The 22,186-nt window shown below is 45.4% G+C and overlaps 1 protein-coding gene across 3 annotated transcripts in view; it reads left to right on the top strand.

Moving 5' to 3' along the window:
- Positions 1-18,146: 18,146 nt before the first annotated feature.
- PLPP1 (phospholipid phosphatase 1) overlaps positions 18,147-22,186 on the top strand; it is a 63,127-nt gene continuing 59,087 nt past the window's right edge. The window contains exon 1 of one of the 3 annotated variants that reach the window (XM_066240818.1): positions 18,147-18,513. In XM_066240818.1, coding sequence (XP_066096915.1) covers positions 18,456-18,513 — 58 coding nt within the window. In that variant the 5' untranslated portion in view covers positions 18,147-18,455. The remainder of the gene's footprint in view (positions 18,514-22,186) is intronic. The other 2 variants (XM_066240827.1, XM_066240823.1) reach the window with 2 other exon arrangements.

Below are 22,186 nucleotides of genomic sequence, written 5' to 3'. Positions count from 1 at the left end.
AATTTTTCTACTTGCTTCTTCTTTTTTTTTTTTCTTTTTTTTTTCTTTTTGCTGCTCAATAAGCATTTATTGAGGTGTTGGATAAATTAAAAGTCTCCTTCAGGGACATACCCAAAAACTGTCCTAATGCTGGTTCTCTTTCTGAGGATACTGCTATCCCATTAAGGGTGCGGTCTCCTCATGCTCATCTTCTGATTCTCACCACGTTGTGTTGGAGGGATGCTTCACATAGCATTGTGGGGAAGGCTCCTCGTGAGTTCTGTGCCACGCCTCGTCACCCAAAACATCAATGCCTCACTGAGCCGGTCCTCACGCCTTAGAGTCCCTTTGAGAACATTTCCTTTGGCTTCTTCCTGCAGTCTCCTCTCCACTGGATTCAGACACACAGGGAAATGTCACTTATTCAGTAATATTTCCTCTCCATGCTGTCTATCTGGCCTGCTTAGGGAACGATGGAGATTTTATGCATTCATTTGGCTTCTTCTTGGTTGCTCCTTTAAATGGAGGTTGAATCATAGACTAGAAGATTTGGGGCTGATCTGTCTAGCCACCTCTTCTTGTGGAGATTCTCCCTCACTTCATCGAGTCCACGTAGAGACACCCAGTCCAGATGAATCTTGAAGAGTTTTATTGAAGGAGGAAATTTGTTAAATATGCCGGCCGCATATGGCTGACATGGGGCATAGCAGGCCCAAATTGTCCGACTACTTGCTTCTTATCACAGACAAACAAGTGTTTGTAGAAACACCCACTCCGTTCTGAGCACAATAGCATATGCCATTGTCTGGAGTTCAAAACAAGTTACTGATTCAATGCACCCAATAAAAGAGCTTGTTTCTTTTTCCCCCTTGGTTGCAGACACTTTTACCTGAGTGACTGACTATATTTCAATGGCAGAACTGTGTGGCATCCTACAGCACAATTGATCACAAGTTTGCAGCTGACTACAAAATGAGATGAAACTTAGTGTGAGGCCGCCAAGGACTGGGTTTGTCTGCGTGCCTTGCTCAGTTTTTCTGTGGTGGGAGAGGTGTTCCCAGCCCGCAGAAGAGACAGGTGCAGCCTTAGCATCTGGCAGCGGGATGAGTAATAAGTTCTCCGGGTGCTTCTGTTCTTGTTTGGCTGTGAAAGCCAGCCCCGTGTTTTTATAGCTTTCCTCCATCCCATCTTGAGCCAAGAAGCCAGACCAAGGCAAAGAGGTTAATTGAGCTGTGTTTCCAATCCCAGGGACACCTGAGGAATAGGAAACTGAGTCAGAACAACTGATTTAGTCGACCGCAGTAGGCCCTGGCCAATTGGCTCAGTGGTAGAGCGTCAACCCAGTGTGTAGATGTCCCAGATTCGATTCCCAGTCACGGCACACAGGAGAAGCGACTATCTGTTTCTCCATTCCTTCCTTCTTCCTTTTTTTTCTCTCTCTCTCTTCCCTTCCCACAGCCATGGCTTGGTTGGAGCAAGTTGGCCCTGGGTGCTAAGGATGGCTTCATGGCCTCTGCTTCAGGTGCTAAAATAGCTCAGTTGCAGAGCAACAGGGCAACAACACCAGATGGGCAGAGCATTACCCAGTATGAGGCTTGCTGGGTGGAATCCTGGTCAGTTGGGGTGTATCCAGGAGTCTGTCTCTCTGCCTCCCCACTTTTCACTTAAGAAAAGTAAAAAAAAAAAGTCAACCACAGTCCCTCGGTGGGAAGTTACCAAACACCAAATAAGTGTGCTACACCTTGCGTAAGAAGGAACCCACAGAATGAGGAGATACAGCTCCACAGAAAACCAGAAAGATTTCATCTGCTCCTTCAGCTGTTTGATAAGAACTTTCTGACATATGCTTTTTTTAAAAAAGTTTCTTATCTGTGGAACTAGCAGAGTCCCTTGAAATGTTGCTTCGTCTTGACATTCAGAGCAATGATGGACAAAAGCCTAGTGTGTGGCTGTGTCCAGACAAGCCGAAGAGGAGAATTTAGGTAATATCTCTGGGTGATCCAGGCCAACGAGAACGCATTTGGTCACCTGGAGACATATGTCTATGTGTCACTGTCAGTAACGAGATAACATGGACCCAGATGAAACAACGTGTGTTGCTTCAAGCTTTGCATTGGTGCTGTGGGTCTTGCCCAAATCTTCCAAACGCTCCAACTCATTAAGTTTTATAGCGTCCACATAGTATTGGGAAAGTAAGATAACTCTGACCTATGCTTGTAAAGCTAACTTTGTTGCCGTCAAAACCTCACACTATTCATTTCTGTGTCCCTAGAAACAAGGTGTAAAAATGTTCAGCAGGAGGTGAATCTACCCATCAGATATTGCTCCCACCTTGCAGGTAAGGTGAGGGCATTGCAGAAGACCGTGTCAGTGTCAACAACAGACTGTGTTATTCCTTTACTTGAAATTTTAATGGAGATCATTGGACATCCACGTGCCGCTGTAAGAAATAATGCAGCAAGGTCCTTCGTACACTTTGCCCCCCCCCCCCCCCCCCCCGCGCAGGGATAACACATTCTAAAAGTATGGAACAGCATCATAGCCAGGTTACAGCAGTGATGCAACCCAGTGATTTTACTCATATTATCCCTGTTTACTTATACTCGCGGGCACACACAGGCTTATTTCTACATTATCATCTGTGTGGTTTGGTGTCTTCAGCTCACAGTTAAGGTACAGACATTCCCATCACCACAGGGTTCCCTAGCCTGCCTCTTCATAACACATGTCCCTCCTAGCCCACAAAACATATTATCATTATTTTAATTTTTATTAAGTGAGGGGCAGGGAGGCAGGGAGGCAGAGACAGACTCCCACATGTGCCCCTACTGTGATCTATCTGGCAAACCCCCCACAGAGCGATGCTCTACCCATCTGGGGCTGCTGCCCCAATGCTCCAAACGCCTAGCACCAAATTGCTCAAATCATTTGAGCCATTGCTGTAGGAGGGGAAGAGAGAGAGAGAGAGAAAGAGAAAGGGGAGGGAGAGGGGTAGAGAAGCAGGTGGGGGCATCTCCTGTGTGCCCTGGCCGGGAATCGAACACAGGATACCCACATACCGGGCCAATGCTCTACCGCTGAGCCAACCGGTCAGGGTTCCCAAACCATGTTATTTTGCCTTCTCAGTTAGCTCTCCATGAGGACTGGGAAGCCAGTCTATGTAGGGACAGAGAGTGGCTCTCAAGTCCTGCTGCCTGGGGAGGGAACCTGGCTCTGCCTCCATGCTGGTAATTTACATCCATGATATTATTTAATGCTCACAAAAGCCCTGAAAGATGGGTATTCTTGTTCCTGTGTGCGCAGGAGGAAACTGGGCCTCCCAGTAATTAAATATAACACAGTCTCCACCCAGAGTGACACCCTGGAGGATGCTTGAACCAAGGTTCAAAACCGGGCTTGTCTGACCCCAGCACCCAGGCGTGGGTTTCCACAGAGCAAACACATGACTTGCAGGTGTTCCAGGTAGGGCAGCGCGTGGGTTGGCAGGCTATTTTTTCAGCCTTGGACTGCCTTCAAGCCACAGCTCTGCAGCACACAGACCTGGGCTCTCCTTTGGCACCTTGCTCCTCAGCAGGTTCTACCAAAAAGAGGCCTTGGGGGAGCAAACTTCCTTCCCTGTTTCTGTCAGGTTGCTTGGGACAGCTCCACACTGTCCAAACGGCGGTCCCTTCCAGGAGCTGAGGCTGATTCCAGGTGACAGGTGGTCCACATCCCTGGACCAGCCTCGCTGCACCCTGCATGGGTACCATCCTTCCTCACAGAGCTGTCGCCCGGCCCTTGGGGTCCCTCCTCTCAGCCCTGGAACCCTCAGGGACACAGCACTGTAGGTCCAGGCTCTACCCAATAACCTGGCTTTGTTTCTGTGGGTCCTGAGGATGCTGGTCACTTCCAAAGTTCCTCCTGCTGCTGTGACATCCCAGTGTTCCCCAGCACTTGGTAGACAATTCCTAATACTCAATTCTCTCTGGTTTCTGACTCCTGATTGGACCCGGACTGATACAAGGAGCTAGCTCATAATTTGGAAACTTACTTGCAAGATTGACCAGAAATGTGGCAATATTGTTTACTCTAGCAAAGAGGCTGTGTTATAATGTTAAGAAAACAACATGCAAAACAAAAATGAGGCGAAAAGACAACCGTCTGTGTTTACAGCGCCATCCTGGCGCTATCTAACAGGCCTACCCACTTATTACACCATTCTCCGGGGAAATGCCTCTTCAGCCCGGCTTTTCTCACTTCGTGATACGCACTCAAGTGTCTCTGTGTCTTTTTGTATCGTTTGTTTCTGTCACAAAAAAAAGTGTCCACTGAATGGGTGTGTCACAGTTTATCTATTTACCACTTGACAGTTGCTCACTTAAATAGTCCTCTTAAGGGCCATGTTGTCCACTTTCTATTACATTATACCTTGACAACAATAGCCAATGATATTTCCCACATGAGAGGTGATCCTGTTGACTTTACCAGAGGAAGCAAAATCCTTTGTCATTTGTCTAAGTCATGGTGGGGACCTTTGCAGTCCCACTTAGATTTCCCCAGGGTTAACTCCCATGTGAACGGGTCCAAACAACCCTACTGAAAACGAATGTTTTACAAAAGGGAATCCAGTTAACATTCCAATGAGCTGATCCATAGATCTGCTCAAAAAATTCATATGTTTTTGCCTGATCGGTGGTGGCGCAGTGGATAGAGTGTCAACCTGGGACGCTGAGGTATCAGGTTTGAAATCCCAAGGTCGCTGGCTTGAATGCAGGCTCATCCGGCTTGAGCATGGGCTCACCAGCTTGAGCGTGGGATATTGACATGACCCCACTGGGGTAACTGGCGTGAAGTCCAAGGTTGCTGGTTTGAGCCCAAGATTGCTGGCTTGAGCAAGGGGTCTCTGGCTCAGCTGGGCCCCCTCTTCCCGCTCCTGTTCAAGGCACTTATGAGAAGCAAATCGATGAACAACTAAGGTGCAGCAACTATGAGTTGATGCTTCTCATCTCTCTCTCTCCCTCTCTCTCTCTCTCTCTCTCTGTTTCTCTCTCTCTCTCTCTCTCTCTCTCTCTCTCTATTGTTCAAAACAAAACAAAAAAATCCCCAAACATATATTTTGACCTGGGAACCAATTACTAGATAAATGCTAAGTCACCCTGGGATAAATCTGATGAAAGCGAATTTTTCAAGCCGCAGCGTCTCCCTTTTTCTATATATTTTTAACTTGGTTGCTGACGTTGAGGGACAGGATTGAAATCAACCCTCTGCAACTGGGTCTTAGGCTTATCTCCAAGAAATAGAATCCTCCCAAGGTTTGAGGCCTATGGACTGAATTCTGACCCTGCACAGAACTTCCTGGGCAGGTGGAGTAGAATTACAGGTCTGGTCGCCAAGGCGGCCAGGGCACCTGGTTTGAATGTCAGGGGAATTCTCATGTTTGCTGCAAACCCCATCCTGCTTCATTCATTTTCGGATGGTTGCACTGAAGTCCACTTCTCCTCGGTCCTTAGCTGTTCCAGGCCACAGGTAGGATGGCTCACCACCACCCCCCTCCTCAGACGGGGCGTGCCGGGCAGCAGTAGCTGGCACACACACACACACACACACACACACACCCCGCCCCCCTCAACTAATGTAAAGGTCCCAACATAAACATTAGTTCTCACCAATGTTCCAAAGGTTTCAAAGGCTTCGGTGCCTTTAAAAAAATATTTAGTCAGCTTGTGACAGCTACAATCCTGCTTCTGTTTCAGCTTTTTAAAAAGAAAGGGGAAGAAAAAAAAAAAAGGAAACCATACTTATTTCTTCCTTCCATAGCTCAGTGAAGTTCCAAAAAGGAGAAAGAATCTCATAGTGTGGTGGAAATGCCTGGTTGGGACATTCCTTTGGCCATTTTAGCTGAAAACTGCATACCTCTGGGGCTAACGCATCCTTGCTCCGTCCCCTGTCTCAGAACTGACAGGGGACTGTGGGCAGGGACAGGCGAGGTCTGTACAAAGCCCCAGGGAAAACCACACCTGACCCCAGAGGGAGGCTGCAGCTCCCGAGAGAAGACATAGCCTCTGAGATAACAGCATCCCTCAGGACAGGACTGCTTCTCAGGTTACTGCTGAGCAGGTGACCGCCTTCCTGGGAGCTCTTATCCCGGTTTCCATCGCATCCCCAGAAATGTAGGAAACTCTGACCCGGGGAAATGAGACAGTAGTCGGTATGACACATTGCGGTCGCCTCCCGGGGCCATCCTCGCAAGGGAAGAAACCCTCCCTGTAGGAAACGGAAAAGCTGACCAGACCTTCTCTATCTAGCAAGCTCATGCTCCTGGTTGTTTTCCTGCAGCGGCTTGTATTTAATTCCTTGTTTTATTTGGCAAAGGGCAAGCGAGTTAAACAAGGGTATTAATAATGACAATCGACATTTGAACTTCCTGGGTACAACATGTGCTTGTACCCAAACGCTGAAAAGAATAAAAAAAAAAAAAAGATTATTTGTGTGTGTGCAAATGAGACTAAGATTTGCCACAAACGTAAATCATTCATTTTCCTTTGTTCTAGAAAAATACAGTTCTGTCTCTGTGGCATCCGCGTCAGCTCTTCTATCCTTTCTGAATACTGGCATCAAAAAGTTTTGATGTCTCAACATGACTTGGTTTGAGTGTTTCACAGCTGATGTCCCCAATGCCGTGGGGCATGCCCACTGACAACCCAACAGCAGAGGACTGAAGCGGGCTAAGGATTTTCTACCAATGAAATGCTTTCCATCAGCAAGCTCCTTGCAAAATGATACTGCTATTTGGTGACTCAAATGCCATGAATCTGGTTGTCTTTCTGGTTTTATGGTAAATCCCACCTGCCATGGTCTTGGTGTGTGACTTTCAATTTTTGGTCTGGTTGCCATTCATTGCTCCCTGTTCCCCATTCCCTCCCTCCTTAGAAAGGTGGGGAGTCAACAGAGGCCGTTGAGCTGGGAGAACAGGAGATGGGGGGGGTCCGGGAAGGGGTCTTGCATGGGTGGTACCATGAAGGGACTGTGATCTCTGGAATTCAAATCCTAGGGCGTCTGCCAGTCTGCGGCAGAAGTTTGCTTGGCATATTAAAGTCTGGGCACAAGAGAGTTTACTAGAAAAGGAACCCCTTGAGGTGAGGAGCTTGTGTCTGCATCTTTGCCTCAAATAGTCAACATTTCTGAGAAAAAAATTCAGCTGGGAGCTCTTCTGAAAAACAAGCTGACATCATTGGGTTAAAGGATTTACTATTTCCAACTGGAATGACCTAAAAACTTGCCAAAGGCACTATTTGTTTACGATGGACTAGCTCAGAGGCCCATGCATGGAGGCCTCCTTACGAGGGTAAGAACAGATCTGGTGGGAACCCCAGCAAAAGCAATACCTATCTCTGTCCCCGGTGCCTCCACCCCATGATCTCGCCCTCTTGAATAGCCTGATCCACCTAATTGCACTCCTGGCATTCTGAAAATGCAATGTGGTCAGTGACGCAAGAGTCCATTGAAGCCTGATGAGCAGGTGTTTTCAATGAGGAATCCAGTCCCTAGCCCCTCCTCCCCTCACGTCCTACCTTCCTCTTCTCCCTTTTGTTAAATTACAAGGTGCGGTGTAAAGAGGTGGAATAACATGTATTAGAGCACAAATAATATTTTAAAATCTTTCATACTTCCATCAGCTGGAAACCATTATTGTACTCATGTTAGTGTGTTTTCTTCCAGTCATTTTTTTATGCTGCAATGTTATGCAATGTTATTAACTTTGTGTTATAAAACATACGTATATAAATTGGCGTGCTTTCTATAAACAATTAATACACAGAAATAAAGGGTAAACTATTTCCTATAATCTCAACCCAGAATAGTTGTAGGGACAACTATTGTGAAAAGTTTGATAATAATATCTATTATATGTATATTCCATTGATCATATATAATTATGTAATACTATATAATCTAGATATATAGTTTCTACTCAATACTATTACATATTATTTATTATATATACTGACTTGATATTTTTACCAAATGGCTTATACTATATATTGTTCTGTAATTTGCTTTTTTCACATAATAATAAATCTAGACATCTTGCTAAGTCCAAATATGTGTATCTACCCCATTTTAAAAAATGACTACCTAGTACTCCATTGCACAGATGTACCATTTTTATTTATCTAATTCCTACTGATGAAGATGTGTTGTTTGTAATTTTTTTCCATTATAGACAGTGCAGTGAGCATCCTGTGTATTTACCTTTGCACAAACCTGTTTGGGAAGTAGAATTGGTGGATCAATTATTCTGCATGTATTTTAAAACAAGATCATAACAACATCATCTATTATTATGTCTTCCTCTTCCACTAAATATTATATCATTTCATGATCTCACATTAATTTTGTAAGCATCACTTTAACAGCTGCATAACATTTCCCCAAGTTAAACCATACTTCTAAACCATATGAATATTGTATACATGAGACACTTACCCTCACTGGTCTTAACTACTAATGCTTGTGGCTGGTTTTAACCACATCCTGAATGAGACTCAATAGACTCTGAAATGTGTCTTGCTGGAGTTGAAAAAAACCAAAAAACAAAACATAAGCAATTCTTTACAATTGTGTCATGTCTGTAAAGGTAGAAAAAAGATACAATAGAAGTTACATTCCATAATTTTACTAAGGGAATAAACCAGTATTTTAAAGATGAAAATTATTTCTGGATAGCAAATCCAAGCCACCTAAGATTTCAGTGAAAAATCTCTTTTAAATATAGCCATGTCAGAGCAAGAGGTTTCTAGCTAAACAGCACATTAGCACTGAATCTAGGAAACCACAATGTTTCCTAGTCATGATGTTTGCTGGCCCAGTCTGTCTCTCCTGGTTTATGCATACATTCATTGGTTCCCAGCTGACACCCTGTCACATTGTTTCACATAATTGTCATCAATAAACCTTACAGTTAAAATGCAGACCAGTGAGCCTGTTCAAACTTATATATCTCCAAGCTGCATTAAACCACTCCTCCATCACATCACACCTCGCTTCTCAGGAACATCAAGCCTAGTGGACCCTGCAGTTCTGGAAAATTTTAAAAATGCTCCTTATGGGAAGAAGCGTAGTCCAGAATCCAGGGTTTTCAAAAAGGAATAAATGTAACGCTTTTTTTTTAAGTAAAAATTTATATCGAAACCTAACATATAGAACAGTAAAATACATAAATAAATAAATAAATATAGAAATAGCTGCTCAGGTCCAAGCCAAATCCAGGCTCAGAGCCCCACCAACTCGCTCAGTCCCCTCCTTCCCCCTGCACGGTGGTCCTTGAGGTGTCTCCTTCAGGCTGCAGTCGGGTCTATAATAACTAAGTCATGAGACAAAATCGTAGAGGAAACCAAATCTGCAGAAGATGAATTTTATCTTCTGTAGACACATGCTCCCGATGTTTAGTATATACATAATGATGGCTAAAATAAAAAATGGTCAATCTCAAAATTTACCAAAAGCACACCACAGGCCAAGTTTTCTGTTTTAATGCTATGCTTAATTCAATAAAAAGTAAAAAACGGTATATTTACAAATAGTATCAAACATTATGCAGTTAATAAGAATGACCCTGAACGTAACCCATCACTTGGATTTTAGCAATAATGCAAATCTGACGTTTAGTTGGTTTCTCTGTATTACATGTGGTGTGTTTGTTTGGAGACTTGCTTCATTGTTCAGCTTAGCATGGCAGGTTTCATTCTCATAGGATAAAGGAAAACTTGAAGGGCCCAGAAATTTGAAACTAAGAATAGCCTCATCTTTAGACATCCAAAGATCACTTATATAATAGAGTCATCTTGAGATGGTTAAAAAAACACGGGACACAGGGTATTTCTATTTCACCTCTGAAAATTATTTTCAGTGTCAGAGGAGCAGCCCAGGGACCTGTGCTGTTTCAAATGGTCTCCAGGTAATGCCCATGCGCATCTGGGCAAAAAGCTGGCGCCCGGGAATCTTACTCAGAGCCAGTAGGGAGGTCTGGTAGGCTGGCGTGCAAACTCAGCTGCGGGAAACTAGGAAACAGGGAAGGCACTGGCATTCAAGAAGTACTGTGTCAGTCCTATGCCTGTCTGTCCTGGGCTACTTGTGCTCAGGTCTAGCCTTGAAGTCTTCCTCTGCTCTGCTCAGGTAGTAGGGTGCCAGCCTCCTGCAGGCCATTCCCTGGGCTCCTGTTGACTGGCTTCATCTGGGGTAAGTCCCTGAGAGGCACTGGCTGAGGTGTTGGGGAGGGGAACAGAAGTGAGAAGCCTCCTTCTCTGGCTGCAGTTCTGTCTTCTGTTTTGGCTTCTATCAGACAGGTCCACCGTGGTTCTGACTTCCATTAGCTGCGTCTGGCCCCTGCCCCCTTCCCCCTTCAGCCTAGATGCGCGAGTGCCTTCCTGCTGATGCCCATGTCTGGCATGCTTTAAATCCCCTGTCAGCTACACAATCTCCTGATACCTGAGTCCCTTCGTTAAAGTTTCTTTATTTAAATACTCAGAACAGTTTCTGTTTTCCTTGTGGGATCCCAGTTGGTAATAGGGTCTCAGCACAGGGCCAGCTAGGGTTCAGAACCGGGCCTCCAGTTACTCCAGAGGTAGGTGCAACTGAATAAGTCAGGGGGCAGGTGGGCAAGAAAAAGGCAGAAAGGGTCCCAGTCATGGGGTGGGGCCCTGAAGTGCGTGTCTCAGTGGTGAATCTTGGTGCTTCCCAAGGGTACATCTCTGGAAGTCACACCATTGGTGCATCTAACACGGAGCAGCTGCTTAATGAATATTTATTGAGTGATTGTGCATAATTTTCAGGGGACACTGACCCTATTTAGGAGGAATAATTGAAAAGAGATTCTTTTCACCTCGTCCCATGAATATTCCCGACACGAAACACTATATTTCAAAAGTTATTTATTTTTATTTTTAAGTACCCAGAAATTTTTTTTTTTAACTGAATACCTGTACTATCTTCCAGGGGTTAAGCCAGGTTCTTTTCTTTTGTTTGCTTTCGAAAGTAGTAAACCAGGCCTTTGAACTAAGAGTTTATTTTTATCCACCTGGCAATAAACATTAGACAGTATCCTACTTTTACAAAAACACATGTTAATAAGATCAGCAATATCAGGTGCTGGTGACATTAAATTTCTACCCTGCCATTAGTTGTAAAGTGTTAACATTCCTAAGACAACGAAAGTCTAGTATTATTCAGAGAACAATGAAGACTCAGGTGAAAGCAATATGTATTGAGATTAAGGGGTTCTTTTCTTTCAATGTAGGTTGGTGCCTTTAACATTTATATTTATTAAAGTTTTATCTGTGAAGGAAAGGAATTTGCCCCAAGATTCTCCACGAAGGCGCACAGCTCTGCCAAGACCTTGGTTTTAGCCCCATGAGACCCAGGGTGGACTTCTGACCTAGACAACGCAACTGTAAGATGATAAGATTGGGTTGTTTTAAGTTACTTGGTTTATATCAATTTGTTACAGCAGCAATAAAAAGCTAAAAGACTCTGATTTTCCTGGCTGTTGGACATGGGAATCTTTTTTTTTTCTATAGAAAACTAATATACGTTCTTTCTCCTGATGGTTAGAAAAGCCAATCTTTTGTGATTGCATACTTTTATCCCTATGAGCTATCACTCTTAGTGTTGCCAATGACCCTAGAATGCTGGAAGCTTGCTGAGACTTGGTGATGAACTGCACTGGACTGGACAGGCATGGAAGGAGTAAAGGGCACAGAGGGATGACCTGTGGTCCAACCTGTTCACTGACCTGGGAGGCTCTTTCATGGGGAGAGAGGTGCTGTGTCAGCAGCGTGCAGAGACCACGCTCACCCACAAAGCTGCCCTTGGTATGACCACAAAATTGGGTTACAGACAGAGAAATCATTCAAGTCAACACACGGCACACCCATGATCCTAAAACCCCATTTCTGCATCTGAGAACTGGTTCTACCTCCCTGACCTGGTGCCAACAAAGTGACCCCTCGAAGGTCCCCAGCAGCAAATGACTGATGTCACCAAGCAAAGAACTAGGTTGTCATGAACAAATCTGCAAAGTAATAAGTTGGCATGGTGCTAGTCAATAGGGACCTATTCTCACTGCCCACATTCTTCGAGGGTCTTTCCTTCCATTGGTTTTGAAGTGTTATGTAAATACAGCTTGGAGACTGGTTTCCTAAATCATTTCTTCCAGGAATTCTGGAACCACTGTTAAAGCCGATATTTGATACATGACATGTCATTGTTTCTGGATACTTGTCAGTTGTGGTCGAAAATAGTTTGGCCTTGGCTTGTCAAGTTGCACATATACATACCTGTATTAGTGTCCTGTGGCTGTTAAAGGAAAACACCACATGTGTGATGGCTTGAAACAACGGAGACTTATTCTTTCATCGAAGTCTGACATCGGTTTCTCCAGACTGACAGGAAGGTGCTGGCAGGGTGCCTTGCCTTCTTTTCTGTCTGGAGTCAGATGTCCTCTGCCTCTTACTTAGGACACTTAGGATTGCATTCAGGGCCCACCTCATCTCAAGATCCTTAATTTAATCACTCATGTGGCTGGGCCTCTTTTCCAAAATTAATTTGTCACAAATGCAATGGAATTTCCTGGGCCTCGAAGCCACAAATCCCTGGATAAAGTAGTGTGGTTGCCTCTCCTGTGTGCCCTGACCAGGAATCAAACCTTGAATGTCCGCATGCCAGGCTGATGCTCTACCACTGAGCCAACTGGCTAAGGCCTCAAGCAGTTGTTTTTTTTTTAACTGCAGGTGAGGTCATTGTCCCAAGTATAAGTCTAGGAGCTGGGAACAGAATGCTGAAGGAGGCTTACACCCTTCGCTCCAGGACAGCAGTTGACCACCATCCGTGCAGGGCAGAGGTTCAGAAGACAGGCACACTGTGAGGAGGCCACATCCTGGGGACTATGAACACAAAAGGAGCCAGAAAATGAAAAAAGGAAAAATATTTATTGCTTTCTAGAGCAGGTAAAGACACTGGGTGCCAATGAATATGTGTGACATCTTTGTGCCAATGAATATGTGTGACGTCTTTACGACTACAGATATGTTATATGGAATTAACTTCTGTATCTTTGGCGATATCTATTTTGAAGAGATGGCTAAAGAGGTCATTTGTGAGCATTCCTGGAACAGGAAGTGGTGGCCATCAGGGCCAGATGTGGATTTACTAAGAACATGTTGTCCCAGACCAGCCCCATTTCTTTGGCAGATTAGGGAAGCAGGGTGGATACTGGGTTGAGTGGGCGGCAGGGAAGCAGGTGTGGACTGGCAGAAATCTTTGAAAAAACAACGTGTTGTGTTAGATTGGACATTTGCTAGGCAACTGCACCCATACTTTGTATTTATTTACAGCAAGCCTGCTGGGAAAATATTGTCCCCCCCTACCCCCCAAAGAACACAACACCCAGGCCCTCCAAGTTTGACATTGAAGGAGAGTCTTGGTGGTGAGCATCTTAGTGGAGCTGGGTGGCCCATCCATGCAGCCCCCCAACTCTGGTCACAGAGGTTCACTTCCTTTTTATGGGTTTTCACTAACTCTTGTAATGAAGTCACTTTGTAGAATGGGTTAAGTGTGAACAGAAGACTTTCACCCCCTCCCACCCCCCCATACCCTGCAGCAAAACTGAAAGGGGGCAGAAAGCCACAAACCAGAATGTAGGAAGGTAGAAGATGAGGAAACAGAAACACGCATAGAAAAGGACCTGAAACTGAACGATCCAGTTTGCAAACTAGAGTTTCCTCATCTTGATATCGAACCCACTGCGGAGGTTGATGATGACTTCTTCTCCCTCCTGGGTCCCAGAACCTGTTTTGAAAGACTGTCTTCAGCAAGTCATTATGTATGTTTTCAGCCATTTTTCTCTGACTTACAGACACTTTTTTAGCTACAAACCTACCTTCTAGAACCTTCCATGAACCCTCAAGGTGAGTTCCTTGTTTCACTTTTCCTCCTCACATGGCTTCAAAAGATGCCATTTGGTTTGCCTCTGTGCTCAAACCCATTGTTCAATCTTCCAAGTCTGTTCTACCTGAGCATTCCTTTTTATCTACCCGAACTGTTTTATCCAGGGCTTTGCGGCTTCAAGGTCCAGGAAATTCCATTGCATTTGTGATGAATAATTTCGAAAAAGAGGCCCAGCTACAGGAGTGATCAGGGAAATGCGAATGAAGACTACATTGAGATATATGTGTGGGATATAATGAACACAATTAGAAACAAAACAGAAACAGAGGCAGGGTCACAGGGAACAAACAGATGGACAGCTGTCAGAGGGATGAGGAGATGGGATCAAAGAAGGTGAAGGGAATAGCCAAATTATATACACACAACACACAGGTACAGACAACAGCCTAACAATAGCCAGAGGGAAAGGGGGGGTGGAGGTGGGGGAAGGAGCTAAGGGGGGGAAATGAGGGAGGAAAGAGACTTTGTGTGGGGCATGAGGGGCACGATGCAGTGGGTAGAGGGTGTTATATTAAGCGGGTCACTTAAAGCCATGTCAACACAATAAATTTTTTAAAAAGACCACATTGAGGTATAGAGTATACCCACTAAATCATAAAAGTTGAGAAATCTCAAAAATAAGTATTGATGAAAAGTGGAGTCTTGCCCATATGGGTGTGGGCAGGATAAAGTGCTATAACCCCTAGGAACATGGTTTGGAGTTATTTAGGAAGCTTGGATGAGAGCATCCCAACTACCAATTCTACATGGATGACAGGTACCCAATCGCACAGCAGCATTTTTTTTTGTAACAGTGAAAATGGAAATAACCCAGATGCCCACTGTCAGAAGAATGATTAGATACATGTTCATATGATAGACCTACAATTAATACTGCAGCAGCGTGAATATAAGAAATATAATTTTGAGTGAAAAAAATCAAGGGCAGATGACTACATCTATGGTAATGTTTTTAAAAGCTAAAATACAATATATTTATTTTTAGAAACACATGCGCATGTAGGTGTGTGTTTTTCCCAAAATAAATAACAAAGCAAGGAAAAGACAAACACAATATTCAGGATAGTGGTCACCTCTCCTGAAAGGGTCTAGAACACACAGATTCAATGATACTAAGATATTGTGTGTATTAAATTCAGTAGTAGATTCATAGTTGCTCATTTTGTTATTATCATTTATAACTTCCTTATATGATAACATTTATCTATATCGATATATCAAATATTACATAAAACTTTAATAAGGTAAGAAACAAATAGCTTCAGCAATTAGTGTAAAAAAGATTATAATGCACCGTATTGTGAAATTTGGGGGGGGCGGGGAGGCACATACACAAGGCAAGGAGACATTTACATTTTTTATTGTTTCAGTTTAACAATGCTCTCCGAGCATAAGAGAAACTATATTTGCTTCAGTACAGGTGGGAGAAAGGACATAAGCATGTACAAATACAAATACTCGAAGGGAACGTATCCTTATTGCTTTGCAGACACTTTATGACATAAATAGAAGCACTGTTAGAACAAGAGGGCAATGTACCACTAATATGATGTTAACAGCTCAAGTAGAGGAGTGAGAACAGAAGTGAGAATGCGGGAAGCATTTGAAGAGAAAGGGAAAACGGAGTTGCAGATTCTCGTCCCCTTCACAATTGCTTAGTAACAAAATAAGAGAGAAAGCTAGTTTCAAGAAGAGAGAAAGTTGTCTCTTGTCTTCAGGACTATTCTTCCTGAGCCCACTATGCTTTTGTTTGATGCCTGTATGAGAGAGAAAAATGCAGGCCCACGGACCATCTCTGCTAAGCCCTTGAGAAAGCCTCTGACATTGCATGTCCAGTCTAGGGACACAATTGTACCTGCCCCACAAGGTTGTACTTGGTGTCATGATCCAATTGGTGTCTCCTTTTCATTATTTTCACCATCATTTTGAGGTTAACTCATTCGCAATGCCAATGATCACACCAGAGTCCAATCATGCTAATAATATACAAAAGCAAGCAATGCTCCCTCCAAATATGAACACAAACTCCCACCCCGAAACAATGACATTTCTTAGTCTAGCTCTCTTCAACTGAGGACTTGACTTGTTTATAACTTACAAACATCACAGGCCCCATTTTAAATCACAGAATATGACAATATATTTTAATGGACTTTGTTTTGTTCACCTATTTTTAAAGCTCTTATCTGTAACTCTTCCAAAGGGCAAAAAAAAAAAAAAAATGTTAATATATCAACTATTTTTATTTAAAGGGAATGGGATAGAGATTGTTGGTTCTCACCCTCTTAGCCCTTGGAGTATTTTTAAAAATATTTATTGATTTAAGGGAGAGAGAGAGGAAAGATGAGGGGGGGAAGAGAGAGAGAGAGAGAACGAGCAATTTGTTGGTCTATTTATTTAGGCATCCATGGGTTGATTCTTGCATGTGCTCTGACCGAGGACAGACCAAACAAACTTGGTGTATTGGGATGACCTCTCTAACCAACTAAGCTACCCGGCCAAAATCAGTTATCTATTGTCTTTACTTCTTTCTCATGTAAGAAAATGTCTGTTGGCATGGGAGAGAGACAGGAAAGAACAAGACACGTGTCACCTCCCTAGAGAATGCTTCCTGAGCTCCCAGGTGAAATCCCCGCTCCGCCTTTGTGTGTCTGCTGTACACCAACACACTCTTATCACAGTATTCATGTAATTACAGGCCGGTCTTTCTGATTTGGCAGCAGACTCCCAGAGGGCAGAGATCTCTGGTTCTTCTTGGTGTCTCCACAGCGGTGCGAGGTGGAGGTGGGGTCAAGTATATACATTGGGGACTCAATAAATGTTGAATGAGTGAATGAGTAAACGATGAACATATGCATTAAACAATATGGTGTTTTGAATGCTTACTTTTGAAAGAGCATTTTAAAAGTAAATGTTTATTTCAAAAGCTGTTTAAATAAAACACTGTTTCTAGACTATGCTTGGTCCACAGCCCCAATAAATGTTTTCTTTTTTAAATTAAGAGATCACAAGTAATTTCTCGTTCCCGTGAAATCTGGGGTCTTTTAATCTAGAAGTAAAAATAAATAAATAAATAAAATTTGAAAAAAATAAAAAATAAGTAAAATAATCTGGTAGAAAAGCCACAGAACTATGGCATTTTTTTTTTCATGTATAATTTGCTTAAAGCTTTTAAAAGATAAAAAATAAAATGTGAAATTTAAAATTCACGTTTCTTTTAAAGAAACACATGCTTCTTCAAACACTAACATTTTTGGTTGTGGAGAATCACTTGTTTCTCTTAGATGCCCTGAGAGTCATGTTATTCATCCATTGATCTTATTTTAGGGATATTTCACAAGAAACGTTTTAGAAGCAGTAAGTACAGTGCTTGATTTGAAGTTTAGGAGTCAAGTTGGAAACATACTAACCGTTAACATCTAGAGAGGGTTTAAATCTTTGATAAAACACTCCCACATTTTTTTTTACCTTTCTTTCTGGGCTTCACCAGTTCTTAACTGTAACGCAGAATAGGGATGATCAACATCCAACTTTCCAGATTAGGAAACTGAGATTTCTCAAGATCCTCTGGGGCCCTCCCCACGCCAGGAATCGAGGTGAGCGCATTGCTCTCCACTGTTAAAGCAAAATTAGCGCCTCTTGCTGAAGTGAGGACAGCTCTACCCCAGAATCGCAATGCGGGGCATTGCACTTAGCTGCACACAGAGCGGGGCCAGCCAGCCGGTGGGGGGCCAGTGGACGGAAAGTTACTAACACGCGCATTCAGGGCCGGCGCCGGGGACTTGAATTTCCAAGCTGGAAACAAGACACTGGATCACAGAGCGCAGCCACTCGGGATGATGGGGGTAGGATTCAGGCCGGGCTTGCAGGCCCAGGTGGAGGCCTCGGCCAGAAGAGGGATCTAAGGGCTCCAAGACAAGGAGAGGGTGTCTGTCACTGCCCACCGACGGAGACGCGAGCTGAACCTTGGGGCCCCAAGTGTCCTCGGGAGGCAGCAAGCACTGGCCCGGCCCCAGCGCGGGTCGCTCGCCACCGCCCGCCCCTCCTGGGAGACGCCCCCAAGCTCCGCCCGGCCGCCGCGCGTTCCGCTGCAGGGGCGGGCTCCGCAGCCGGTGGGCGGGGCCACGGGCACTGATTGGCCGGAGCGCGCGGAGTGGCGTCCCCGCGGCCACGCCCTCGCCCCGCCGCGCCCGCTCCGCCGGCGAGGCAGCGCGCGGACCTGGGTCCCGCGCCTCCCCCCCGGCGCTCCCCATCCTTAAAGCTCGCGCTCGGGCGCCCCGCCTGTTGGAGAGGGCGCCGCGATCTGGGCGGCGAGGAGCGGGCGGGCGGGCCGGCTAGCGGACGACGGCCTCGGGAGCGTCTGCTCGACCGTGCTGTGGGGGAGGGTCCGGCGCCATTGCTGCGGTCCGAGAGCCGCCCGCCCGGTTCGCCCTCGGCGGCCGCCCGGTCGGGACCCGTGCGTGATCGGCGCCGCCCGCCGCCCAGCCGCAACCATGTTCGACAAGACACGGCTGCCGTATGTGGGCCTGGATATGCTGTGCGTGCTGCTGGGTACGTGCGCCCCGCGGCCGGTCCCGGTTGCCTGACTCCCAGTCCCCGCCGCCCACCCCACTGCCCGATCTCCGCCTCCGGGACCCCGCTGCCCGGAACCCGCTGCCCAGTCCCCGCTGTCCGGTCCCCGCCGCCGGTACCCCGCTGCCCACCCCGCTGCCTTGGTCCCCGCCGCCGGGACCCCGCTGCCCACCTCGCTGCCTGACCCCTGCCGCCGCGACCCCGCTGCCCGGTCCCGGTTGCCCTGACTCCGCTGCCGGGACCCCACTGCCCGGTCCCCGCTCCGCTTGTCGCTCCGCCCGCTGCCCGCCACCCGGCCAGGGCGCCCCTCGCGCCGCGGCTTCAGTAGCTACAGGAGCTGCAGGCGCAGCCCCGGGTGGGGGCGGGGGCCCGGGTCCCGCACACAGGCGCGCCGCCTGCTTCACGTCTGCTGGGAAGCAGTTTAATTTTCTGTCTGGGAGAGGCGGGGGCGCTCCTAATGAGAAGGTGTTAGCAGGTCGTAAATGGTCCGGCTGCGAGGGCCGGGTGTGTGGGAGCTCGCTGCTGCCCGCGGGGTGGGTGCCGGGCCCCGGGTCTCCGCGGCCCCCTTTTTAGAAGACAGAGAACGCAGTCCTCCGCTTCAGGGCGGGACGTTGCAAGGAGGCGCTTTCGCGTATTTAAACATGCATGGTGTGAGCTGTGTGCGCGCGCGCGCAACCGCGAGAGAGTGCCGGCGGGCGGGCAGCCCCACTCGTGTTCAGGTGTCGCAGGCGTCTCAGGTGGCGGGTCTGGGACTTGAGAGCATCTCGAGGCAGGTGAGCGGCAAGGCTCTGCAGGGACAGGAGGTTCCCGGGGTCGGCGTCCTCTCTCTCCTCCTTCCAACCTGTCCCTACATCCCACCTGGCCGCTCTGGTGCTGGCATCTTGCTGAGCGCTTGCTCATTCTGTTCCCTGCTACCAGGACTCTTGTGTTGTCTCACAGTGAATTTTAGGAATTCAGGTTAGGAAAAGGGAACGCAGTTTTGGGGGCAGCATTTTCACAGCAACGCACACAAGTAGTCGTTTCCGATGTCTGGACGTAGTAGTTACATTAAAACATATTCAGATTTACTTGCTTTTCAACCAAAAAGTTTACCCGTGGTAATGATGTTGAATTTTAGGATGTATGTTAGCTTACACTTCATTTATAGTTTCATGAAGGAAGTGGAAAATGTTGGGTCAGAAGTAATTTCGGTAATTCTAATATGTTGAGTATGACCCTGTCATTGCCATGTGTTGTATACTGTCAGAATTATATAGCGACTTCCCCTTTTCCTACCTTACGGGAGTTATTAACTTATAAAACAAACATGAGTTTTTCTTTCCTTTGAGCCAAGTACTGTACTGTTTAAGGGTTGAAACTTAATAACGCTCTGAGGTAGCGGGAGCTGATGTTGTGAAACACAGAGCCATATGGAAGACCTGCATTTTGTTTGCTGTAAATGTTTGTTTAATGAGGGGACCCTGGAACCAGTGCAGTTTTAGTGCTTATAGGTTCTTGTAATCTTATGTTTTCAACATGGTGCTAAAGCCAGGTAATTGTCCTATAGAGGTAAGAGTAATGTATTGCTCTGTTGACCTGAGAGTCACAGGATTTCTGATGGCTCTCTTGAAAAAAAAAAGCTTGTTTCGGGGATTTATGTATTAAGTGTGGTTTAGGAAAAGATACCTGGCCTATTTGAAATACGTTTCACCAGTTTCTTTTGTATTACTAGAGTTTCTTTTAAAATAATTCCGTGTGCTGTAATGATAAGACCCAGATTCCTTTTTTGTAAAGAGAAAATGAAGTACTAACCTATTTCACTTCAGTTATAAGATGACATTCGATTTAACAACATCAACTCTATTACAAATAGCCAGGAGGGGTGTGATGGTGTAAGAGATACAAAAGCTTTCATGTTGAATTTTGGAAGACAATATAAAGTTTGATAGCAAACTCACTTTTCTAGTGGAGTCCAAGAGTCATTTTATTTTTTCTCCTTTCTATTGAATTTATTGGGGTGACACTAGTTAACAAAATTATACAGATTTCAGGTGCACAATTCATAACACATCATCTGTACACTTTATTGTGTGTTCACCACCCCACATCACGTCCATCACCATTTATCCCCCTTACACCCTCCTGCCCCTGCCTACCTCCCTGCCCCTGCAGTCACCACACTGCTGTCTGTGTCTGGGAGCTTTTTCTCTTACGTTCTTTTTTGCTCAGTTTCCCCCAACACCCACCCCCACGCACATGCACACACATGCACACACCCATACAGCTGTCAGCCCGCTCTCTCTGAATCTGTCTCTCTTTTGCTTGTTAGTTCATTTTGATCATTAGATTCCACACATAAGTGAAATCATATGGTGCTTGTTTTTCTCTGACTGGCTTATTGCACTTGGCATTATGTTCTCCAGGTCCATCCATGCAAAGGGTCATTTTAAATTTGTTTTTATTCCCCTTGTTGGCAGCAGGAGATTGGCAGCCTAAAGTCGTGGTAGCTGGAAGAGGGTTATAAAACTGGCATTAACTTTTTCTTTTTCTGTGGACAGTCTGCAGGTAAGAGTTGACTGTGCCAACAGAAAGATGATTAAGGACCTCATAAGTACAGGGTTATATACTTGTAATTATAATGTGAATATGTTCCAGGTTCTGATAACGACCACCCCAACATCATACAGTGTTTCCACTTTAATAGGACAATGCTGTGTGATTGTTACATGGCTACTGTGTAATTTACAGAGGCCGATGTCTGCGGAAGTGATCATTACACATGTCCTCTGCGTGTGTCTGTAGGTGTACGTGTGCACGCAACCAAGCATTTCTACCCTTGAGTCAGCATTAGCATCCCTGTGAAACATGAATTTCTCTGTGAGAGATACCCAAAATATTAGTTCATTCTGTTGATCTGGTACATTCTTTGGAAAAGAGTGAGAATTTGGAGAGATGATGTGCATTTGATTCCTTTCCAAAACGGAGCCTCGTCCCGCCATCTTTCTCTGGCTCTTTTGATGCCGAGTTCCGTGATTGTACAAAAGGCCGTAGACAGCATCTGAGCTCACAAAAAGGCCACTCTACAGAGAATGGCAGTGGGCTGGTAGGAAAGGAGCTGGGTGTTGTGCCCAATAGGTGAAACCATGTTCGAAGTGAAACTTCCTGGTACTTAATTGCTGAGGATCATTCCAGATTGTATCCATGGCTTTAGGCTGCCAACAAATGGACACTGAGTCCACTAATTGATTCATGGTGCATTGATTGAAGGCTACCCCTGTGCTGGGTCCATGGTAGGTGCTGGGGATACAAAGATGAGGAAGATAGCCCCTGCCCTAAAGGAACTGAGGGTCTAATGAGGGAGAAACAAACATGAGGTTAAAGTACATCATGATAAGACTAATAATGGAGATTTGAAAATAGGTGCCCTTTGAGTATAGAGAAGGGAGTTGTCTTAGATATGCTTTATTATCGGTGAATGGGTTGTCTGTTTACTCTTAGAAATGCAGAAATGACTAAAATAACTTGGAATTACTTGTAGAATCTTTTTTTCCCTTTTCCAAATTGATGTGGGTAGTAGGAACTCAAGTCAGTACCTACCTATGTATAGGACTTTTCTGCAGGCAGCCCAGGATGTCTAGAAGGTGTAGGTGGAACTGGCAGACCTTTTCATGAG

Source organism: Saccopteryx bilineata, chromosome 1 (genome assembly GCF_036850765.1).
Source record: "Saccopteryx bilineata isolate mSacBil1 chromosome 1, mSacBil1_pri_phased_curated, whole genome shotgun sequence".
Taxonomy (NCBI): domain Eukaryota; kingdom Metazoa; phylum Chordata; class Mammalia; order Chiroptera; family Emballonuridae; genus Saccopteryx; species Saccopteryx bilineata.
This window is presented reverse-complemented; position numbering and strand designations above follow the sequence as displayed.